Raw genomic sequence first — 22,792 nt, 5'->3', positions numbered from 1 at the left:
TTGTATTTCCTATGCAAACACAAAATCGCAGATAGGTTTTGCTAGTTTTCTAAATCTTTGTTTTGTAAAGAAAAGAAAATTCGTCCTCACTGAATGTAGGTCACCTTTTTAGCTTTTGTTATAGTATAAGCTTTTATATCTTTGTCCATTTATAAAAGAGATTTTTAAAAGCACAACTTTCAGGGCTTGCTTGAGTAGAGTTCATTAAGAACAGTGATGATCATATGTATGTTGGTGGGGGAAAGTTACCTAGTGAGTAGAAAATGGAAAGGAATGGCCCTAACTTATTAGCTATCTCCATAATGGCTTCCTGACTACCTTTTCCAAAAACGTTAAGAAAGGAATTTTTTTTTCTGCTGTGGAACACGCAGCGGAACATGATACAAGAGAAATTGCAGAGTGAAGTTAATTAGAAAGACAATATAAATGGATTAATATTCCACCCTGGAGCTGCTAGTGGCTTGGGCACTAGAAGACAGAGATGCTTTCTTGGCATAAAAACAAAGGTTTTGTCATCTGTGTGGAAAGAGACTATGTTGATATCAAGGCTTATTTTGCATTAATGTGGTAATCTAATTGTTTATCCATTTATATAATGGTTAAACATAAAGGCAAACTCATCCATCCATTATCCTGAATTGGCCAAAACATCAATAAAGAGAAGATGTTCCATTTCGCTCCTAATCCTCTTCATTGATTTTGACATGGATGAGTTGAATTCAGAAATGCAATGATTAGTGAATTACTGATGCTGAGGACATTGTAGCGAATGCAGAAGGTCATTAGACTTGCCATCTTGTAATCTCCTTGTAACCTGCAGTGTTTGGTTTGGGGTGCTCGCGGAGTCCCACCTCCTTTCCCTATAATCTGGCAGAATTGACACGAGTGTCACGACGCAGAGGTGAGACACATCATTTGAAGTAGGGAATGATCTTCAGGTTTAATGCAAATTATCCAGACTGTCCCTCACTCCTCTCTTAGAAGTAGACCCACTGGTAGCGCCATGAGTCCTTCCACCCCTGTCAAAGCTGACATCACAGGTAACCCCTGGGGAAACCATCTTATGCACAACTTCTGGGACAAAATTAGCTCAGCTTACCCCACACTCCCAAACACCACTGTGTCTCCCGCTTTGTCATCTCTTATTGAAATGACTGATGCCAGCTCAAGCTGAGCTCTCCCAGCTTCTTCCCTTTCCACTTCAATATCTTAGCTACACAACCCCTTTCTTCTCCTTTCCCTTCATCCTGGGGGATGCACATCTCTCCTTCTGGAGCTCATCTCAGTTAAGGGGCCCTTGGTTGCAGCCTAACTTTCTGCCCATTCTCCTAGAATTCCCTCCACCCTGCCTGTTGCTGATGAGGAAACCTAGCCCTGGGTATTGGTCAAAATTGCAGTGTTGCAACATGTGTGAAATTTACGTGGAATTCCTTCCCTATGAGTCACTGGCAAGAAAGCTAATGCAGGTGACTGGTTAAGTAACTTGCCAGACAGTTAGTTCTCTGCATGTCACTGGACATGAACACACATCCAAAGTCCTTGCATCATCAGGACACTGACAAGAACCACTGGAATCAGAAGCATCTCTGTGGGTACAACGATGGTGTCAGTGAGGAGGAGAAGTGAGAAAACCCCATCCAGAGCCAACACATAAGTGACTTCAGCTCCTGGACTCAATTCCTACAAAATAGATTGGGACCGGATCATCTCTAAGGCTTCCAAGAGCCGACTCACTGGAAAAGACCCTGATGCTGGGAAAGATTGAGGGCAGGAGGCAAAGGGGACAACAGAGGATGAGATGGTTGGATGGCATCACCGACTCAATGGACATGAGTTTGAGCAAACACCAGGAGATAATGAAGGACAGGAAAGCCTGGCATGCTGCAGTCCACGGGGTCGCAAAGAGTCAGACACAACTGAGCAACTAAACAACAAATCTCTAAGGCTTCTCACAATTCTGAGTCCATCAAGTCTTTGAAATAAATTCTGTAGCGTCAAAGAGAGGAGCTCTGTGTGTTGCTTCACTGGACCCAGAAGTGGATGCCCGCTTCCCCTCTCCCTTGAGCTGTTTCAGACCCTGAGCTTTCTTTAAAGGAAATGGACTCTTTCCCAGGAACAAATGGAGGGACTTTTGTCAAAGTCCTGCCCAGCCACGCTGAGGCTTTTTGTCCAAGAAGCACTGCCTGTGGGGTCATAATATCAGGATGTGTATTTTTTGGAGTTGGAATATTAATTGTTTCAAAGGCAAAACTCATCTTGGAGGGAGTAAATGCTCTATTTTGGAAGGGGACGACAGAGAATACTCAAACCTTTGTTTTTAGGCCTGTGAACAGGCATCTCTTCCCTAATCCACCCCACCGCCTTTTAGCGAGAGGATTGCCTTAATGCCAGCGGTTGCCAAGCTTATCTCCAGAAGAAGAGCGAGGCAGGCAGCAGGTTGGTGGCGTTGCCATTACCTGTGATGTCTTTGGGGATCTCTGTGCCTCCAGCCCTTTCTGGAGCCATGGATGAACGCACACAGGCCACTAAGTTTCCTACTATGTCATGAAGTGAGGTATAATTCTCTAGGTTGAAAACATGCATATTGAGCGGTTCACTTGCTATTTCTTTTAAGGCTGCTTCATCTGCATCCTCAACTCCAATTGCAAACACGTTAACATCAGCAGACTTAAGTTCCGCTGAGGGCAGAGCAAGGCCGTCCTCCGAGTGTCCATGGGTTAACACTACGATAACCTGAGGGACTCCGTCACTGGCCCGGCTTCCGGCAGCCTCAGTGAGGTGGTTCTGCATTACGTATGCTAATCCTTTTCCAGTCTGATTGCTGCCCCCAATATAAGACATGTTGGAAACATGGGAGAGGACTTCTTGTTTAGAACGATACGTATTGAACAGGAACTCGGTATGTGGGTTGCCGTTGAACTGGACCAGAGCAAAACGGAAATCATTGTCTCCCACTGCTAAAGATTCTATAACATCATATAGAAACTCTCGAACAAGTTGGAAATGTTCCTTGCCAATGCTCCAAGAGGAATCCACTAGAAATATTATATCAGCAGCGGCACCATTTTTGACATCTTTAAAAGAAGACATTGGTTTAGATGTTTCTCTTGTTCAAGAAATGACCTCCCATCAGTGCAAAGCCTTCCTCAGCTCACTCAGTTTCTACAGTGCTGTGACTGAATAATTTACGCCTCACATGTGAGGCAGGTGGGGACACTGACTTACCTGAGACACAGGGACCTGGACACCTGGACTCAGCAGCTGCTGGTGCCGTCACTGGCCCAAGTTCCATATACGATGACTGCCACACATGAACCAGTGTGGGGACAAACATTCCCTGGGGTGTCCTTTACCTCTAGATGATTCTTTGTGGCAGTTTGAACCCCAAGACCCACCTGATCAGACAGGAAGGATATCCTACTCCAGATAACCAAACATCACCTTAGAAGTTCATTCTTCAGTCTGGGGCCTTGGCAAAATGGAATACTGAAACATACTACTTTTTACCTGAACTAGTCTCCCATGCTTTGGGTAATTTGCAAGAAAAGTAAATGTCATGAATACATCTTAAGTGAAGAAGTCTTGTTTCAGAGCCATCTAAGCCCTCTGAGATGTTGAACAGTATTCACCCCTTTCAAAGATGAATCCAGGTCTCTCAAAAGTAGGAGCAGGAGGCTCCAGGTTCCAGGCTGTGAGTGGCTAGGGAGTGCCCTCCTGTCCTGGGCCAGGCTGGCTAGGCACGGCAGACTCCTGGACTCTACTTACCTGGGGCTGACCTGATGCCCCAACCCATGTTCCCCTGGCATTGGGGGTGGTCCTCACCTCCCTGCTAAGAACTACCAGATCTGGAGGAAGAACCCCATCAAGACAAGGAGAGGGACCCAAGTCAAACCTTCCAAGCTTATAATAAATACACCATTCCTCATTTTTCCAAAACTCTGCAAGTTCTTAATAAGATTAGGTAGGATCTATTTTTACACAGTTTCAGGAAACTGATTTTTTAAAGATTTTATGATTCTAAATAAAAAATGTTTTTCTGTGTCCAGAATGAGAGAGACAGACTAGTATTTATCTTCGTATTTTTTTTTCAGAGAATTTAATTTTCACTCTAATCACTGTCTTCTCCAGGATTTATGTGCTGGGACACTAACCAGTGCCAGAAATGTGGAAAAGCTCTTCCGATGGTAAAATATTTTCAATACAAACTTTCTGCTCACACCCAATGTAAAAACAAACCACTTGCAACCCACCGCCAAGACAGCAAACCCAAGTTTCAGTTAAAAAAAGTCTCTCTCTCACACTTGGATAAAGAGGAGATGAGAAAGTCTGTAAAATAAATGAACACCCTGTAATCAATGGCTTGGCTCTGTCTTCAAGCCTATCTAAGCTGTCTCTCCAGCTCACGATGTCTGAGATCTAAAACAGAGAACACTGTCCCTCTTAATAAAATGAAGAGGTGATTCTGGATCTTACCTGGCTGTTGTTGACCATGAGTAAAGGAGAAGCCTGAGAAAAAGAGGCAAAGAATGGCCACTAAGGGCAAATGCCGATGCTTCCTCATTTTGATTGTGTCTAAGCGCCACGTGAGAACCTACGAGAGAAAGCGGGAGATGAGAGCCATCAGGTTTTGACTGTCCAGTTACTGACGAGTGAATCAAGGATTTATCCCTTGGATGGAAAATAGTTTCAGCTAAACAGAGACACGGAGTCTCTGAATCTAGTGACTGTAGGACTTTGGCCATAGCTAAAAAACTCTGCAGTTCAACCTTTTTTCTCTCAAGTTAAGGCAGGTAACCATAGCGTCTCATGAAGCATGTGGCAGAATGACAAAGGGTGCGGAGGACGGGCACCCAGAGGCACAAAGGGGAGGTCGGTGATGCCCAGCCTGTCAGTCACATCTACAGGAATCCCACCGGGAAGCTCCACTTCATGGAGAGAACGGGCTTTGTTCGAATCCCAGTGTGCGCAAAAACACAACCACAGCAGCTGGGACCGTTTCGAATCTTGCCTTTATTCTCCGTTACTATTTACCACTTTTCCTCCAATAAAAACCTGCTGTGTGCCCAGTTCTAGTCACAGAGTGGAGCATGTCCAGAGATACTGAATTAGCAAGACTGAAGCCGGTCCTGAGGGCTGACAGCCTTGTAGCGTAGTCTTCCTGCAAACTTGCCATCCAGCCAGCCAGGCTCATGTCTGGATGGGCCCAGTAGCCTGTGACACCCTCCCTTTTCCCTTCAAGCAAACACCACCTTCTTCCCACCCCACACCTGACTGCACCCCCACCCACAAGACACCTTCAAGTCAGCTTCATCACCCTCCAGTCTCCAGTGAGCTCAGCTTGAGGGGCTAAGCTTTTCCTTACAGCCCTCCAAAGAACAGGCCTAGGTCTTCTCCACTTAGGTGCCCTTGCAAGACGTCACCTCTTTTCTCTTCCCCTTGATCCAAGGCTCTGGTTTCCCCTGACTCTTTCTTAGGTCATGGATATCTGACCTGTGCAGTCTCACAGGAACCCATGCTTGGTGTAATGGTTTGGTGTTGCTTAAAAGTCTTAATAACTTCAGGGCAAAGACCCTTCATGTTCACTTTGCACCAAGCCCACAGATTCCGGAGCTGGTCCTTGCTGCATCTGTGCATGTGAGTCAATGACTCTTCTTACCCCTACCCAGTCTTGTCAGGGGTTCCCTGGTCAGAGGCTTGGGTAGTGGCATTAGAGCAGAGGGGTGTGCCAATCAAAATTATCGGTTATGTTTTTTTTTTCATTCTTCCAAGTAGATATGTTCAAACTGCAAACAAATACCAACCAAACCAAAACTCTTATAAAGGAGTTGGGGGTGGACAGGTGCACATGGCTATGCTCAAAATGAACAACCAACAGGGACCCACTGCACAGCACAGAGAACCCTGCCCAAGGCCACGAAGCAGCCTGGAGGGGAGAGGAGGAGCCTGGGACAGTGTCTTCAACACATGATGCTGGGAAAACTGTACATCCACATGCAACAACAACAGAAAAGGAAGCTGGATCCTTACTTCACACCACTTACAAAGAACTAACTCAAAGTGGATTAAAAATCTAAATGTAAGACCTGAGACTATTAAACTTTTAGAAGAAAATATAGGAGAAAAATCTTCATACAATTGAATTTGGTAATGATTTTCTCCATATGATACCACAAGCACAGACAGCAAGAGCAAGGACGGACAAATGGTTCTATATTGTTGCTTAGTCACCAAATCATGACTGGCTCTTTGCAGCCCCTGGACTGTAGCCCACCAGGCTCCTCTGCCCTTGGGATTTCCCAGGCAAGAGTACTGGGAACAAGGGTTGCCATTTCCTTCTCCAGGGGACCTTCCTGACGCAGGGATCAAACCCACATCTCCTACACTGCAGGTGATTCTTAACCACTGAGCCACCAGGAAAGCCCAAATGAGAGAAGACCAAATGGTACTATATCAAACTTTAAAACTTTTACACAGCAAAGGAAACAATCAACAGAGTGAATAGGCAACCTACAGAATGGGAGAAGATGTTTGCAAACCATATAACTGATAAGGGGTTCACATCAAGAATACATAAAGAGCACCCACAACTTTATAATGATAACAACAAACTCTGATTTAAAAATAAAGGACTTGAATAGACATTTCTCCAAAGAAGACATACAAATGGCCAATGAGAATGTGAAAAAATACTCAGCATCAGAGAAATGAAAATCAAAACCACAGTGAGATATTATCTCACACCCATTGCAGTGGCCACTATAAAAAGGATAGTAAACAAGTGTTGATGAGAATGTAGAAGTACTGGAACTCTTAGGCACCGTCAGTGTGAATGCAAAATGTTGCAGCCACTACAGAAAATTATATGGAGGTTCCTCAAAAAGTTAAAAGTACAGTTACCATATAACCGGTAACTCCTACTTCTGTACCCAGAATGTGTATCCAAAATAACTGAAAATAAGATTTTGAAGAGATATATTCACACCCAAGTTTAACGCAGCGTTATTTACAATAGCCAGCAGATGGAAACAGCTATGTGTGCGTACTCAGTCATATTTGACTCTTTGAGATCCCCTGGTCTGTAGCCCGCCAGGCTCCTTTGTCCACGGAATTTCCCAGGCAAGAATACTGGAAATGGGTTGTCATTTCCTCCTCCAGGGGATATTCCCAACCCAGGAATCGAACCTATATCTCTTGCATCTCCTGCACTGGCAGGTGGACTCTTTACCACTGTGCCACCTAGTCACAGGGTAGAAATAGAATAAAAGAAATGCCCATCAGTAAATGGATGAATAGAGAAATGTGGCATGTATATATAAAGAAATAGTATTCAGCCTTAGATAAAAAGAAGAAGCTTTGTCACACGCTACAACGTGAGTGAACTTTGAGGACATGATGCCAAAAACGAGTCAGTCACCAATAGATTCCACTGACGTGCAGTATCTGAAATAATCAAGAAATGAGAAACAGAGATGAAATGGTGGTTACTAGAGGGTGGGAGAGGGGAATGGGGAATTATTGTCCAATGGGTAAAGAGTGTCAGTTTGGCAAGATGAAAAAGTTCTGGAGATCAGTTGTAAACAAGATACATATAGATAACACGAATGTACTGTTCACTTAAAAAGAATTAAGATTGCAAAATTCACATCATGAATGTTTTACTACAATTCCTAAAAAAAAAACAGAAGTTACCTGTGGTTTTAAAAACTATGGGTAATTCTGTACACCTAACAGAGTTTTGCCAAGAGAACGCACTGGTCATAGCAAACACCCTCTTCCAACAACACAAGAGAAGACTCTACACATGGACATCACCAGATGGCCAATACTGAAATCAGGCTGATTATATTCTTTGCAGGCGAAGATGGAGAAGCTCTATACAGTCAGCAAAAATAAGACCGGGAGCTGAATGTGGCTCAGATCATGAACTCCTTAATGCCAAATTCAGACTTAAATTGAAGAAAGTATGGAAAACCACTAGACCATTCAGGTATGACCTAAATCAAATCTCTTACGATTATACAGTGGAAGTGACAAACAGATGCAAGGGATTAGATCTGATAGACAGAGTGCTTGAGAACTATGGACGGAGGTTTGTGACACTGTACAGGAGGCGGTGATCAAGACCATCCCCAAGAAAAGAAATGCAAAAAGGCAAAATGGTTGGTTGTCTGAGGAGGCCTTACAAATAGCTTGAGAAAAGAAGAGAAGCTAAAGGCAAAAGAGAAAAGGAAAGATATACCCATTTGAATGCAGATTTCCAAAGAATAGCAAGGAGAGATAAGAAAGCCTTCCTCAGTGATCAGTGCAAAGAAACAGAGGAAAACAACAGAATGGGAAAGACTAGAGATCTCTTCAAGAAAATTAGAGATACCAAGGGAACATTTCATGCAAAGATGGGCTCAATAAAGGGCAGAAATGGTATGGACCTAACAGAAGCAGAAGATATTAAGAAGAAGTGGCAAGAATATATAGAAGAACTATACAAAAAAGATCTTCATGACCCAGATAATCACGATGGTGTGATCACTCACCTAGAGCCAGACATCCTGGAGTGTGAAGTCAAGTGGGCCTTAGGAAGCATCACTGCAAACAAAGTTAGTGGAGGTGATGGAATGCCAGGTGAACTATTTCAAATCCTAAAAGAGGATGCTGTGAAAGTGCTGCCCTCAATATGACAGCAAATTTGGAAAAACTCAGCAGTGGCCACAGGACTGGAAAAGGTCAGTTTTCATTCCAGTCCCAAAGAAAGGCAATGCCAAAGAATGCTCAAACTGCCACACAATTGCACTCATCCCACACACTAGCAAAGTAATGCTCAAAATTCTCCAAGACAGGCTTCAACAGTAAGTGAACCGTGAACTTCCAGATGTTCAAGCTGGATTTAGAAAAGGCAGAGGAACCAGAGATCAAGTTGCCAACATCTGTTGGATCATCGAAAAAGCAAGAGAGTTCCAGAAAAATATCTGCTTTATTAACTACGCCAAAGCCTTTGACTGTGTGGATCACAACAAACTTTGGAAAATTCTTAAAGAGGTGGGAATACCAGACTACCTTACCTGTCTCCTGAGAAATCTGTATGCAGGTCAAAAAGCAACAGAACTGGACGTGAAACAACAGAGTGGAAAAGGAGTACATCAAGCCTGTATATTGTCACCCTGCTTATTTAACTTATATGCAAAATACATCATGCAAAATGCTGGGCTGGAATAAACACAAGCTGGAATCAAGATTGCAGGGACAAATATCCTCAGATATGCAGATGACACCACCCTTATGGCAGGAAGTGAGTAAGAACTAAAGAGCCTCTTCATGAAAGTGAAAGAGGAGAGGGAAAAAGCTGGCTTAAAACTCAACATTCAGAAAACTAAGATCGTGGTATCTGGTCCCATCATTTCATGGCAAATAGATGGGGAAATAATGGAAGCAGTGAGAGACTTTATTTTGGGGGGACTCCAAAATCACTGCGGATGGTGACTTCAGCCATGAAATTAAAGGACACTTGCTCCTTGGAAGAAAAGCTATGACCAACTTAGACAACATATTAAAAAGCAGAGACATTAGTTTGCCAACAAAGGTCTGTCTAGTCAAAGCTATGGTTTTTCCAGTAGTCATGTATGGATGTGAGAGTTGGACCATAAAGAAGGCTGAGTGCCGAAGAATTGATGCTTTTGGGCTGTGGTGTTGGAGAAGACTCTTGAGAGTTCCTTGGACTGCAAGGAGATCCAACCAGTCCATTCTGAAGGAGATCAGTTCCGAATATTCACTGGAAGGACTGATGCTGAACCTGAGACTCCAGTACTTTGGCCACCTAATGCAAAGAACCAACTCATTTGAAAAGACCCTGATGCTAGAAAAGACTGAAGGTGGGAGGAGAAGGGGACAACAGAAGATGAGATGGTTGGATGGCATCACCAACTCAATGGACATGAGTTTGAGTATGCTCCGGGAGTTGGTGATGGACAGGGAAGCCTGGCGTGCTGCAGACCATGGGGTCACAAAGAGTCAGACAGGACTGAGGACTGAACAGAACTGTACACCTATAATGTAGCCACCAATTTAACAGGAATGGTGAAAATGTGGCATCTCCTTTTGGGGATGTGATGGTCTTTACGATGGGCTTCCCTGGTGGTTCAGTGAAGACTGCACTGCCAGTGCAGGAGGCGCGAGTGCGATCCGTGGATGGGAGGGTCCCCTGGAGAAGGAAATGGCAACTCATTCCAGTGTTCTTCCCTGGGAAATCCCATGGACAGAGGAATCTGGTGGGCTGCAGTCCACGGGATCACAAGAGTCAGACACAACTTAGCGACCAAACCACCACCACCAATCTTTAAGAGCTAAGTTTTCTCTAAAATAAGAAAACAATACGACTACACATCTTTTCAAAGCATATGTATGTGCCCCTATAATTAAATAACATAACATTTCCTTGGCACTAGAAAACAATTGGAAAGGAAGAAGAAACGAAGTGTTTGCCAGCAAAACGTTAAGTCTGGGGGAAGAGGACTTGAATCTCAGGAAAGTGAAAAAGAATCTGATATAAACACTGAGACCTGGAACAAAAGTTATTTCTGTCCCAACTGTTAATAGTGTCATCAGAGCTATGAAATCCACTCCACTTAAGGCCTAAGCGTTTGCACCTGCTTGATCTTCCTACCTTGACTTTCCTCTTGCCATGGACATGCCGTGGACTGGGTGATTCCATTGATGGTTGTCCATTGTATACATAATTCAGGAATCCCATTGTCCCTTACTGCTGATGAAGACAATGTTAAGGATGGTCTCAGGTTCTCATGTTTGCATTCTAGAGCAATGGAACTAATGACAGCAGAGGAAGGTCTGTCTGGCTAGAGACGTGGCCTTGGCAGGGTACTGGTGTCTAGATGGGCCTCGTAGCAAGACAGCACAGAGGGCCAAGGAGAGCAGAGCCCCTTGCTGGGGCTCTCACTCAAGGTTGTGGATGCAGCGGGCTCAGCCTCGTGGTTTTCCTGAGGTCAGGCCCAGAGGGAGGAGCGGGGCCAGCTGTGAGGAATAGCAAGAGCCGAGTGAGGGCCCCAGGCCAGTCCAGCCTGCCAAACTGGTGGGATGGAAAAAGACAAAACCGTAAACAAGAGAATGGATTCCAAGTCCTGCAGTTGCTTTGGATGTCCCAGGGAAGTTGACCAAAAATATCACCTGTGATAAGACACATTTACCCTGTGATTCAAATTCTAGGAGCTTGAAGACACACCACCAGTGCTAATACAAAACCTCCCGTCAATACGACTGTTTTTTTGGAAACGTGTTAACAGTGAGAAGAAACAGTTGTTCTGAAGATGATCAGAAGGCCAGCCATCAAGAGAACGTATTTCTTTCCACAGTGAAGTGACACCCAGTGGGGATAATGGTAACATTCCAGAAATACGGCCCAGTCTTCTTGGTTTCAAATAGTTGACACGTGTTAGACAGGGATCTGTGTGATATAAGAAGGGATTTCCCCAGCATCCGGAGCTTTTGTTCCACAGGGTCCCCAAGTCGTAATCAAGTCCTGCTCAGTGCTCAGGGCAATCCCCACAGGCGGCGTAGAAACCCGCGCACGGCTGGTCACTCTGCTTTCTACACTATGGATGGCCCACCAAGCCGCTGTCCCAGCACTGCCCCAGGGCCCTCAACCCTGGGAATCTTCCAGACCTTTCCATCCTGCCATACCTTTCTTTCTTTAGAGCAATGTAAAAGTACGCGGTACATCTGCTATTCCTGATTCTTTCCATTAAAATTGAACATTGGGTTTATTTATCAGCAACAATCATCATGGGAAACTTGTGCACCTACATTATTTACATTTTACTGGATTCTTTCTAGAAATATAGCCTGTGCTTTCGAAGACAACTTGTAATATTCTAATAGGTCAAGAATCTTTTTTTTTAATATGGATCCACAGATTTCAAAGGACTTGTGAACCTCCCGCAAATGTGTACCACATCATACCTGTGTCTGGGGGGGTCTCGGGGGGCACAGTCCGTGCTCACCTGTGATTCTCTGTGTATGTGGGGGTCTCGGGGGGCAGGGTCCATGCTCACCTGTGATTCTAGCCACATCTCTTCTAATGCCCCCTGAAGTTTAAGCACCACTGCTTCAAGAAAAAGATCTGATGCAACTCTTCTGGGAGGTCCAGTTCAAGATGCAGGATTTTAAGTAGTATTTTTGTTTTGGAATGAGGGCATGAAAATAGTATAGGACCTCATTGCAAAGCACTGGACAGTGTAATCCATGAAGAAAAAATAGGATATGAGACAAGACCTGTTCAGCCACTGCTGGGTGTGGGATGGGGCCAGCTTCAGGCGTCTCTGCAGACAGTCTTGACAGAGAGCATGGGTGAACTGGGCGTTGAGTGGTTTTTGCTGGTTTTGCTTTTTCTTACCATCCCTACCTATATCTTGGGCTTCCCTTGTGGCTCAGCTGATAAAGAATCTGTCTGCAATACAGGAGACCTGGGTTTGATCTGTGGGTTGGGAAGGTCCCCTGGAGAAGGGAAAGGCCACCCACTCTGGTATTCTGGCCTGGAGAATTCCATGGACCTATATCTTACAGCAGGATCAGATCTAACTTCGTGGAACCCATGTATTCTGCCATATCTTAAACAATGGTGGGGTCTCTGTGGACAAATTCTAAAATAATTGTCCAGTCTGATTTGTTGTTGTTGTTTAGTTGCTAAGTCCTGTGCAACTCTGAGACCCCTTGGACTATATGTGGCCTGCCAGGCTCCTCTGTCCCTGGGATTATCCCAGCAAGAATACTGGAGTGGGTTGCCATTTTCTTCCCCAGGGAATCTTCCCAGGGATTGAATTCACATCTCCTGCACTGGCAGGCAGATTATTACCTCTGAGCCACCAGGGAATCTTCTGAGGCATTAATTAGCACTTACGTTATTCTCTAGGGAAAATGAGCTTTAAATTGATTGAAAAATATATGTAAAGATTTTTATCTCGGAGATCTTAAACTCTAGTCGAGGAGACTTCTAAATGAAGTGCTTCTCATTGGGACATAAAGAAATGAAAAATATGTACAGTGTGGTTGAGTTGCCTTCCCTAAAATCTACCCAGATGTTGAAGAAAGGGAAAGAGAGGGGAAGACACGTAGGGGAGGAGAGGAGAGGGCAGGGGGGAGATGCTCTTCCAGCCCTGACAGCAAAAGACAGAAGATATGTCTGCCGGATGGTAAGGACTCCAGGCTCCATGGATGATTAATGAGCTCACATGTTGGGCTGAGCTGAATTCCCAGGTGGGAAGAATGCCTTCAGCTCCCCCACATTCGTCCTGCTGCAGTGCTTAGGAGCCAGTCATGTGGCTCAAGCATGCCCAGCCCAGCTGTTGAATATTTGTTCATGTTTTTGTTTGCAGTTAAATCTCTCCTATTGTTTATCATGTCTTGGCATCCCACTTTCTAAAACTGAAGTTCTTGGCAACCCATCTTGGAGACTTTTTTTTTTTCATTTAGATTATTAAAAGATGTCAAACATCATCTCCCTAAATGATCACCCAGCTTGCCCATTTTAATAAGGAGGAACAAGGCAGCCACTCCCTGCCCTTCATTGTCCTTCTTTTACCCTCCCTCCCACGCCCAAGAAACAGAGGCAGGAGGGCACAAGTCATATTTGCTAAGCCCTTGTCTCAGAGGTGGGATCCCATGCCCTCCTCCCACAGTCCAATGGCCGTGTTTTCCTTCATTTTATAGCTGGGAAACTGAACCCAGGTGAGACTAAGTGTTTTGTCCATTGCCACTTAAAAACAAGATTGAACCAGAATCCTAAGGAAGGTTTGCGTTTCCAAAGCCCAAAGGCAGGAAATGCCAAGAGGCTGTGCCAGACTTGGCCCCAATCTCAAGGAAACTCCCCATGTCTTTTCTTTGGCAGGGGTGGGAACAGACCTAATTTCTTTGGTGGTGACAAACCACAGATTCTGTATCAACAGAATTCATTTGTCTGCTGCTGTTCTCTCAAATATGAAAAAGTCAGAATTGGCTGCCTGAGACCCTTGGATTGGATGGGGTGTTATGCAGCTTTGTGCCATAGATTCTATGTCCTAAAGGCAATAGATCCAATCATAGGACTTCATTCAATTTTCTCTTTCTATTGAGCATTAGTAAGTCTTTTTTTTTTTTTTTAAACTGGTCTCATTCTACAAAGAATTTGAGATGCCTTTTTCCTTTTCATAGCTGTCCACTTGGAACTTATAAAGACACCTCTCATTATGAAGATTACCCTCCATGGCCCTTGAACTCAAAATTGCATTCAGAGTCCAATGACATTCCCAAGCTATTTTGCAATTTCATGAAATTAATTTTCATTAAGTCTACTCAAAAGCTTTTTCATTTTCCATGTCTGGAAATCTTTTTTAAGAAAGAGACACACACATGCACACAAGGAAATCATTTTCCAACAAAGACTTAAATGTATCCAGAGCTCCCAATTTGAAGTCATTTATTTAGTCTTCTCCAAGCACTGCTTTTTAAAACCAGGCTGGGCCTCCTATCAAGTTCTAGCACTCTGTTAACTCCTGACTGCCCCATTTTACGTGGGAGCTGCAGGAATACTGAAAGACCACAGCCAGAGAGCCCTGCCATCTGCTGTGAGATGAAAAGCCACACTTCTCTAAACCCCAGGGGTCTCCAGCTTGTAGCACCCTAGTTCTCTCTCTCTCTTGTCCTTCTTCTCTTTCTTCTTCTCTTTATTCTCTGAATCTTGGGGAAAATTCTGGTCCCAGAGAGGAAGCTAAAAGAGATTTATTAGATCCTCCAGTTAGGGAGGGAGGACATGGGAATTTAACATATTATTGCTACTGAAAGAGCTTTGGGGGAAACTTCAAAAGCAAGCAATTTGGAACAACTGTAAGAAGACCCCCTCCAAAGAAATGCATCAAAAGCTTCTTTTGTACCATTTATTTTACAATTTGAATCTCACATTTCCATTCCATGAAACTGTGCTACAGAAGAAAATCTTAGCCACGCATACACATCTGTAAGCAATCATCTCCTTGACCCAGGCTCTGAAGGTGTGTCCTGTGATAGCAAAACTTAACTCTTCTAATCTTGAGTGTCAGCCTGGGCTCCTTGTCAGACACTGAGTATCAGATTCAAGACCTCTGGATCTCCCTGGTAATGTCATGTAAAACAATGTCTGTTCACGTCTTAGCCACTGTAAACAGTGCTGCTATGAACACTGGGGTACGTGTATCTTTTCAATTTAGAGTTTTTGTCTTTTCCAGATATACACCAGGAATGGAATTGCTGGATCATATGGTAGACCTATTCTTAACTTTTTAAGGAAACTCCATGCTGTTCTCCATAGTGGCCGAACCAATTTATATTCCCAACAGTGTAGGAGGCTCCCCCTTTCTCCACATCCTCTCCAGCGTTTATTATCTGTAGACTTTTATCTGTCCATTGACAGATAAATGGATAAAGATGTGGTATATATGCCCAATGGAATATTACTCAGTCATAAAAAAGAATGAAATCATGTCATCTGCGGCAACATGAATGGACCTGAAGATTATCATATTAAGTGAAGTAAGTCAGGCAGAGAAGGACGAATAACATATGATATCACTTATATGTGGAATCTTAAAAAATGATACAAATGAACTTATTTACAAAACAGACTCACAGACATAGAAAACAAACTTATGGTTACCAAGGAAGAAAAGCACAAATTAGGAGTTTTAAGATGAACAGATACACACCACCACATATAAAATAGATAAAGGATTTACTGTATAACACAGGGAACTATTTTAGGAGAAAATGGCAACCCACTCCAGTATTCTTGCCTGGAAAATCCCTTGGACAGTGGAACCAGGTGGACTACAGTCTACAGGGTTGCTCTAAGAGTCAGACACGACTGAGTGTCTGAGCATGCATGCTCAGGGAACTATATTCAGTATTTTGTAATAACATAATGGAAAAGAATCTGGAAAAGAACATGTATGTATAACTGAATCACTTTGCTGTATACCTGAAACACAACATGTAAATCAACAGTATACTTCAATTTTTAAGTGCCTATCTGTTAAAAGGAAAAAAAGTCTGTTCAGCAGCTCATACATTGGAATAGAGCAATCCAGAAAAGAAAGGTGGGACTGTGCCCTCCTCCCAGAACGAGGTCCCATGAGGCTCTGCCAAGCACCATCTGGGGCTACCTTCCTTCTCTCCCTATAAAGGCACCTTGAAGAACCTCCAGATTAACCACCCAGATATTCAGAAATGTATTTAAAGACATATGTTAGGGTCCAAGATAATAAACACGAAGCAGAAAGTTCCGCATTTGCTGTGGTTGGAAAAACTAGACACCACGATGCACACGTAAATAAGTTTCTACCCTTTTAAATGTGAGGTTTTTCTTGCTAGTGATAAGCGTTAGGCAGAGACTAGTTCAGATTTAACATAAGAGAAGAGAATGCCTTAGAAGACGCTTCAAAAGGAATTGCATGAACATCCCGTTCCACTCCTGCCACGTGACACACGGTGCTGTCGGCTCCAGGGCAGGTGCCGGTATATCCTCCCTGCCTGCCCTGGCCAGGGACTATGGCCCACTGGCCTCTCCAAACCGTGGGGTTCCATTGTAGAACTGTTCAAACAAAGCGGCTAAAATGTCCTCAGATGGTAAGGGAATCTTAACCAGTTTTGTTTGTTTTCTAATTTGATTCATGTCCAAGTCCAGATAATTAAATAGTTCTTTTTAATTAAATTTAAGCAGCTGATAAAATATCACTGTGGATTTAATACAATAGCCTGGAAAAAATCTACTGCATTCCCGTCTCAGTCAGTAAAGGTCAGTTCATCTCTCCCAGCCGCCCCAGCTTTATGTGCAGAATGAGGCCTACTCCCGATGCTCTAACCAGCAGTGGTCCTGCGGCTGCTTTTCCATCTGTCGCCCTAGGCTCTGACCGCTGGTGGGTTTCCTTCTGCCCCCGTGAGAAACAGAGAGCCCACCAAGTGCTGGCTGGGGGGTGTCTGTGGGCTTGGCTGAGCTGGCTCTGGGCTGCTGAATCAACTGATGAGGATTGCAGAAGAGAAAACCCGTTTCCTGGAATGGCTTCTCTTGAGACCTGAGTCATCTCCAGCTGCTGTTCAGCTCTGCATTTGAGATTAAATCAGTGCACAAGCTCTCCCTTCCAGTGGCCGATTCTCGATGCCCTGGGTCCGTGAAAACCAAAGATATGGGCCGAACCAGGGGGACTGAACAGAAGCACTTCTTTCACACTTTTCCCTAGCCACACCTACCTTGCAGATGTTTCTCTGTACTTGATGAAACATCTTAAAATTCAGGAGAACAGCAGGATCACACGATGTGAAACGCAGCCAGGCCCCAACGAAAGACTAACAGCCTTCGGGAGAGGGCTTGGCAGAACTTTTCATACTTGCCCTATTTTTCTGCCTTTTTTTTTTTTTCTTTCCAGATTTTTTTTTTGAAACAACAATTACCTCTCTGCTAAATAAAATATGATACTCTATAAAAGATTGGCCGATGGCCAAAAAAAGCACCTTTCTTCTCGTGGTACTCCAAAATGCACTCCTGAAGATATATTCTCTCTCTATATTCCTGGTCCTCAACACCCACCTGTGAGAGCACACGGGCATGTCCAGGAAATGCTGATTCTGCTTTGGGACCTAGACCGGGAAGATGCCCTAGAGAAGTGAATGGCAACCCACTCCAGTATTCTGGCCTGGAGCATCTCACAGACGGAGGAGCCTGGCGGGCTGCAGCCCATGGGGTCACAAAGAGTCGGACACAACTGAGCAACTAATACTCTTGGGACCTCAGACTAGCCATTCACCCCTCTGGGTTCCATTTCTTCATCTGAGGTGTCAAGGGTGTGGGCAGAACACCCACTAAGGTAGTAATTTGGGGATATTTCAAGTAGCCAAACGGAAGTCCATAGCCTGCCAAGTCAATAATGTGCCCTAAGGCGAGGGCAGGGCCGGAGTCTTAGTCATTTTTGTCCCCTCCTCCCACCCCAGAGTTCCCCGCCCTGGAGCACAATGGGGTTTATTAAGCTTAAAGAAATATGAGACACATGGGCCAAAGTTTGGGAGTTACTGGGTTAGTTCCGTCTTAACATCCCTTCTATTTCTAAAATTCAAAGATCCTACCCGGATACAGCAGACTGGGTTCTGAAACACCGTCGTGTTAATTTAAACTTTCTTTCTCAGTAGATACCAGTAACACGTTTCCTCTAAAAGTTCTTACTTGGTTAACGCCCCTGGATGAAGGTACTTTAGAATACAGCCTGCTTCACTGCAAGCAGCCGTTCACTTCAAAAGAAAATAGTAAAATCCTAACCGTACATTTACTTCAGATATTAGTCACATTTTTTTTAAACTAGGTATGGAAACAGTCTCTAGGTGGGTCCCAAAGTGACCCAACGAGCTCTGCTGAGATGTACCTCAACAGATTGCCTGTGACCCCCAGACTCCCTGCACCGCGCAGGGCTCAGAGGGATGCGTCGCCCTCTAGGGGACAGAAAGCAGAATGCACGTTCAGGAAAAGCTTTCCCAGGAGGAAGACACTGATTCGCCTTTTCATGTCCTTCCCGAAACAGACAGATGAGGCCAAAAGGTATTAAAATTACGTTTTCAAATTCCCCAGAAGAACTCCTCTTTGTAAATCGGGGTGCTGTGGGTGCTCCCTGAATTTCAGACGGTCATCACCCCTGGTTCAGAGGGGACAAAGAGTGTTTTTTTTCTTAAAAGGGTAGGATCATCTCCCAGATGTTTGGAAAGAGAGAATCCATATCTAGAAAAGTGGATAAAGACAGCCCAAGACTGTCTGAAGAAGCAGGAGCTTTTTTAAGCTTCCCTGCTTGAAAACCTGAATCATTTGTGAGCGTTCCTTTCCTTAGTGAGAGCTGCTAATGGGGTTTTTTTAAATGCCGGGTCGCTCCTCGGGTCTTCAGCTATTCATGTAGCAGTGGGGTGGGTGTTACAGCGGGCTGTCCACAGCAAAGACACAGTGAGAAGTTCGCTCCTGTAGCTTTTGGTGGAAAGGCTGCTGGGACAGAAAGTCCCCTTCAGATGGGAACCCGCCCAAGATTCTTCCCCAAGAGATAACAGATCCCCGGGTCCTTCCAAAAAGGAAACTGACAGGGACTGCTTTTCAAGTGAAACGTTTGGCCTAAAGTGATTAGCGTGCGGGCAAGACAGCCTCCCACGAATTCAGGACCTCCCAGTGGATTTTAAATCCTAAATGTGGAATTTCACATAAAACTGGATAATGACAAAGACCACTTTAACCAGTTGAATGAGGGCATGGATGAAGCCTCCAGGGCGAAACTCTGCTAACTCTCAAAAGGCAGGAGGTCTGATTTCAAGCTGGCTTTAAAATCAAAGTCAGATGGGGAGCCTCCTTGGAGCCACAAACCCATCATCAATTGTCCATTGAACAGAGGGGGTTTCTTTCTACTTTATCATCAGTGATGTATTAGGTTCTAAGGTACAGAATCACAGATGGCACTTAGGATGAGAGAATGAGAAGCAGTGAATCCTCAACACTTTGAAAATGAAGGGAGGTGCAGAGATAAGAACAATTCCTCTTCAGAAAGACGCTTGTCTGGCTTTATCCAAAGCATCCTGAAGACCCCCAGTGTGGATATTCACCATATATCCCACCCGCTAAGGGCCACAAGCATGGTGGGGAGGGGCACACACCCTCCCAAGTGCTGGAAGAGCCGGGGCCAAGAGCGAACATTCTAGAGGTTTCCCCTGGCCACCTCCCAGGAAGTTGGGGGTGGCAACACCCTCCATTTACCCCACTGGAAAAAGAAGAGCCACCCTCACCACCCTGTGATGAGACTCTTCCCCAAGCCTCCTCTCCACCCAGGATCTTCTTAATGATTTTCTCACTGCCGTGAGTGGAGAAAGAAAAAAAAAAAAAAAAAAAATACAGCTTATGGTAATGGAAAACCCTTGCCTCAACAAAGAAGAGCTCGAGACCACATGATCATTCCTAGATCTTGAATTCCTACAAACACCCCACACCTTCCCACCCCTCTGCCTTCACCCTCAGCAAAGCCCACGCAGGAACGGAGCAGAATGCAGGTCCCATCCCTCTGGGCCCCGTCCGCAGAGGTGGCCTGAATGCAGGAAGCCTGCTCAGCTGCTCTGGTTGCAAAGCCCAGGTCTGTTCTGGGGACCAGCTCTCTCGCCTGGCACTCCTTTCCCTGTTAGCTGGGAGAACCCTGGGGAGCATACACCAATTCCCCCATCACTTTTCATAGAATATGACAGGAGGGCATTCTCTTCTGGGAGAACAGAATCAAATGGCACGTTTCAAATCGCGATGCAAGCTAGTTCGGGGACCTCCACAGTTGGACTGTCTGCCTTCCTGAAATGGTAAAGACTGGACTGCCCTCTGAGCCACCTACTGGTGCCATGGCCTCTGCAAGTAACTGAGCATCTCGGAGCCCGAGAACATCTTTAAAGCCAGGGAACCACACCTCAGCGCTCCCGACCATGAATCTCTTCCTTTCTCTTTAGCCCACCTAAAGAGCTCAGGAGTTCCAATAGCATCCAACAATCAGCTGGTTTTCAATAACATTTTGCTTAGGAACCAAAAAAATACCTGATTTTAAAGTCATTTCTGTTCAGTCTTTTGAAGTTACAGAGATGGGGGATCCCCGAGTGAGAACTGTCTCTCCCTTTGGGGTCCAAGCACCCTTGCAGCTGTGGGACCCAGTGGTTCTCGTTCGGAGTTAGCTGTGTTCAGCAAGAGAAGCAGCTGGCAAGGGCCAGCTCCTCTGAGTCCCCACTGGGTGGAGGACACTCCCCTGTGTCTAGAGCAGTTTGTTCTTGGGGTCCAGACCAGCCTCTCAACTCACTCCTCGGGCTGGCTGTGAAATGCAATCTCTGTTTACAGCCCCCAGGACTCCGCTGAGCCCTCCCAGGGAGCCCACCGCACACAGTAGCCCCTGACACAGGTCCCCAGAGTAGACTGGTGACTATGAGGGAACACTTTGCATCCTGGGCGAGAGGACCGGGGCCCCACCCTCCCGGCCGGGAAACAGGCCCCAGGGCCTCTGGGCTTGGCACACACCACACATCTGGGCAACGCAGGCCAGCTCGTGGCCCCAGGGGCCCTGCCTTATCCACCGGGCCTGCTGCCCAAACACCAAATTCCTTCTCCTCCTCTGACCCTGGCAGCTCCTTTAGGGAACCCCAGAGGGGACCAAGGCACCAACAGTGACTTCAGATTCCTGAAAAGATGGAGCCCTGATGGTGAGAGCTGAGGAAGCCTCCACCTGCCCCTTGCCTGGACAGCAAAGTCACCCCAGTCTCCCAGTGGGCGACAGAGGCGCTCAACCAGCCCCCCCAACAGCCACCTCGGAGAGAGTCTCCCCAAAGTGGCTCTGGGATCCCTGCACAGGCACTTCTGCAAACAAAGCCGATTCTCAGATTCCAGCTGAGCTTTCAAAGGAGGAGGCAACATCAAATAAAATAAACCGTGAGCCCGAAAAGCAGAGATGGATGGACAGGACAGACCGCACTGCAGGGCTCAGGGCAGCCCCAGCCCTCGGCCCCGCCAGGGGAGACCCAGGTGGCACACACGGAGAAAGGAAAAACCGGCTGCGGCTTCCAGAGACCACAGCTCCTACCGAAAAGGGACTCTCAGGGCGCGGACCTGAGAGCCATCGAGACGCGGCCAGTGGGGTTTGAAGCCCTTCCCTCTGGCCGCAAACCCCAAACCGGGGGAACAGGGTCGAAGGGGCACTTACCCTGAGCAAACCTGGAGAAGCCTGCGTCCCTGGGCTTCGATATTCAATTATGTGCGATTCTGACGCATGGTTTTCCCCCACGGGCTGTGTCTCCTTTCCCTTCTGCAGGAGAGGGGGGACCCCGGGCAGGGAGAGGGGACCCTGGGCGGGCGGAAAGCTGCTCTCGTGGTCTTCACAGGAGGCTGGCGCGCGGGAGAACTGAGCAGCCTTTGGTGGAGGACTGAGCTGCAAACTGGACGGGGCCCAGGGATACAGTCAAGACTCCCTCCAGCTCCTCCTCCTCCCTCCTCCGCCCCCTCCTCTCCCCCTCCCCAGCGGGCCTGCCCCAACACTGTAAATGAAAACCAGACTCCTGCTCTGTCGCTTCTGGCCTGGACCACAAGCTGATGTCACCTCGGAAGGCTGTCTTCACCCCATGAGCCCGGAGCTGGACGCCTGCAAACCCCAACTCTTGAAAAAAAAAATCCACCCCTTCTACTCATCACCTTTGGGGCTGGGCCCCCGGCGGCCGCAAGGAGAATGAATTCTGGAATTTTTTTCGTGGGTCTCCATGGTTTTCCAGCAGTGTTTCCCAACACCATCTGAAAGGAAAACAGGAAATGCAGTCTCCCCCGTCCACCCTCACCACACCCTCCCACTTCTTCTTGAAGTTTCTGAATTGAGACTTCTCCTAATAACCTCCCCTTTCAGATATTAAAAAACCAGCCATTAAAATTGCCTTGGCATTCGGCTAACCAAAGCTCAGTTTGGCAGTGAAAAGGCAAGAAAAAAAGGCTACATCCTTTTTTTTTTTTTTTGGTCATTCTGTATATAATGATTCTGATTATGAAGCTAATGGTCCCAACTCCAGGACACACACAAGGGGAACAAGAAGTGTTATCATGCTCAGATTTACAGGAAGACGCTTGAGAAAGAACCTGTGTTTCTGCAAAGCTGGTACAGTTCACAGTGCTTTGATATGTGTTATCTCTTGCATCAAGACCATTCCCACCTTTGAAATAGATATAGGTCATGTTTTCTTAAGTGAGATTATGGTCCCATTTGACAGA

The 22,792-nt window shown here is 45.7% G+C and overlaps 1 protein-coding gene across 8 annotated transcripts in view; it reads right to left on the bottom strand.

Annotated features, from left to right (window-relative positions):
• Positions 1-22,318, bottom strand: part of COL6A3 (collagen type VI alpha 3 chain) — a 91,168-nt gene extending 68,850 nt beyond the window's left edge. For 2 of the 8 annotated variants that reach the window (XM_086376499.1, XM_086376508.1), the window contains exons 1-4: positions 22,229-22,318; positions 21,744-21,975; positions 4,474-4,591; positions 2,457-3,074 (exon numbers count right to left, since the gene is read on the bottom strand). In XM_086376499.1, coding sequence (XP_086232625.1) covers positions 2,457-3,074; positions 4,474-4,561 — 706 coding nt within the window. In that variant the 5' untranslated portion in view covers positions 4,562-4,591; positions 21,744-21,975; positions 22,229-22,318. Of the gene's footprint in view, positions 1-2,456; positions 3,075-4,473; positions 4,592-21,743; positions 21,976-22,093; positions 22,202-22,228 lie in introns of those variants that run through there. The other 6 variants (XM_086376516.1, XM_086376543.1, XM_086376525.1 and 3 more) reach the window with 4 other exon arrangements.
• Between the last annotated feature and the right edge of the window lie 474 nt (positions 22,319-22,792).

This window comes from Bos grunniens, chromosome 3 (assembly GCF_055505025.1).
Source record: "Bos grunniens cultivar Pamir isolate PY7600 chromosome 3, Bosgru_T2T1.0, whole genome shotgun sequence".
Lineage (NCBI taxonomy): Eukaryota > Metazoa > Chordata > Mammalia > Artiodactyla > Bovidae > Bos > Bos grunniens.
This window is presented reverse-complemented; position numbering and strand designations above follow the sequence as displayed.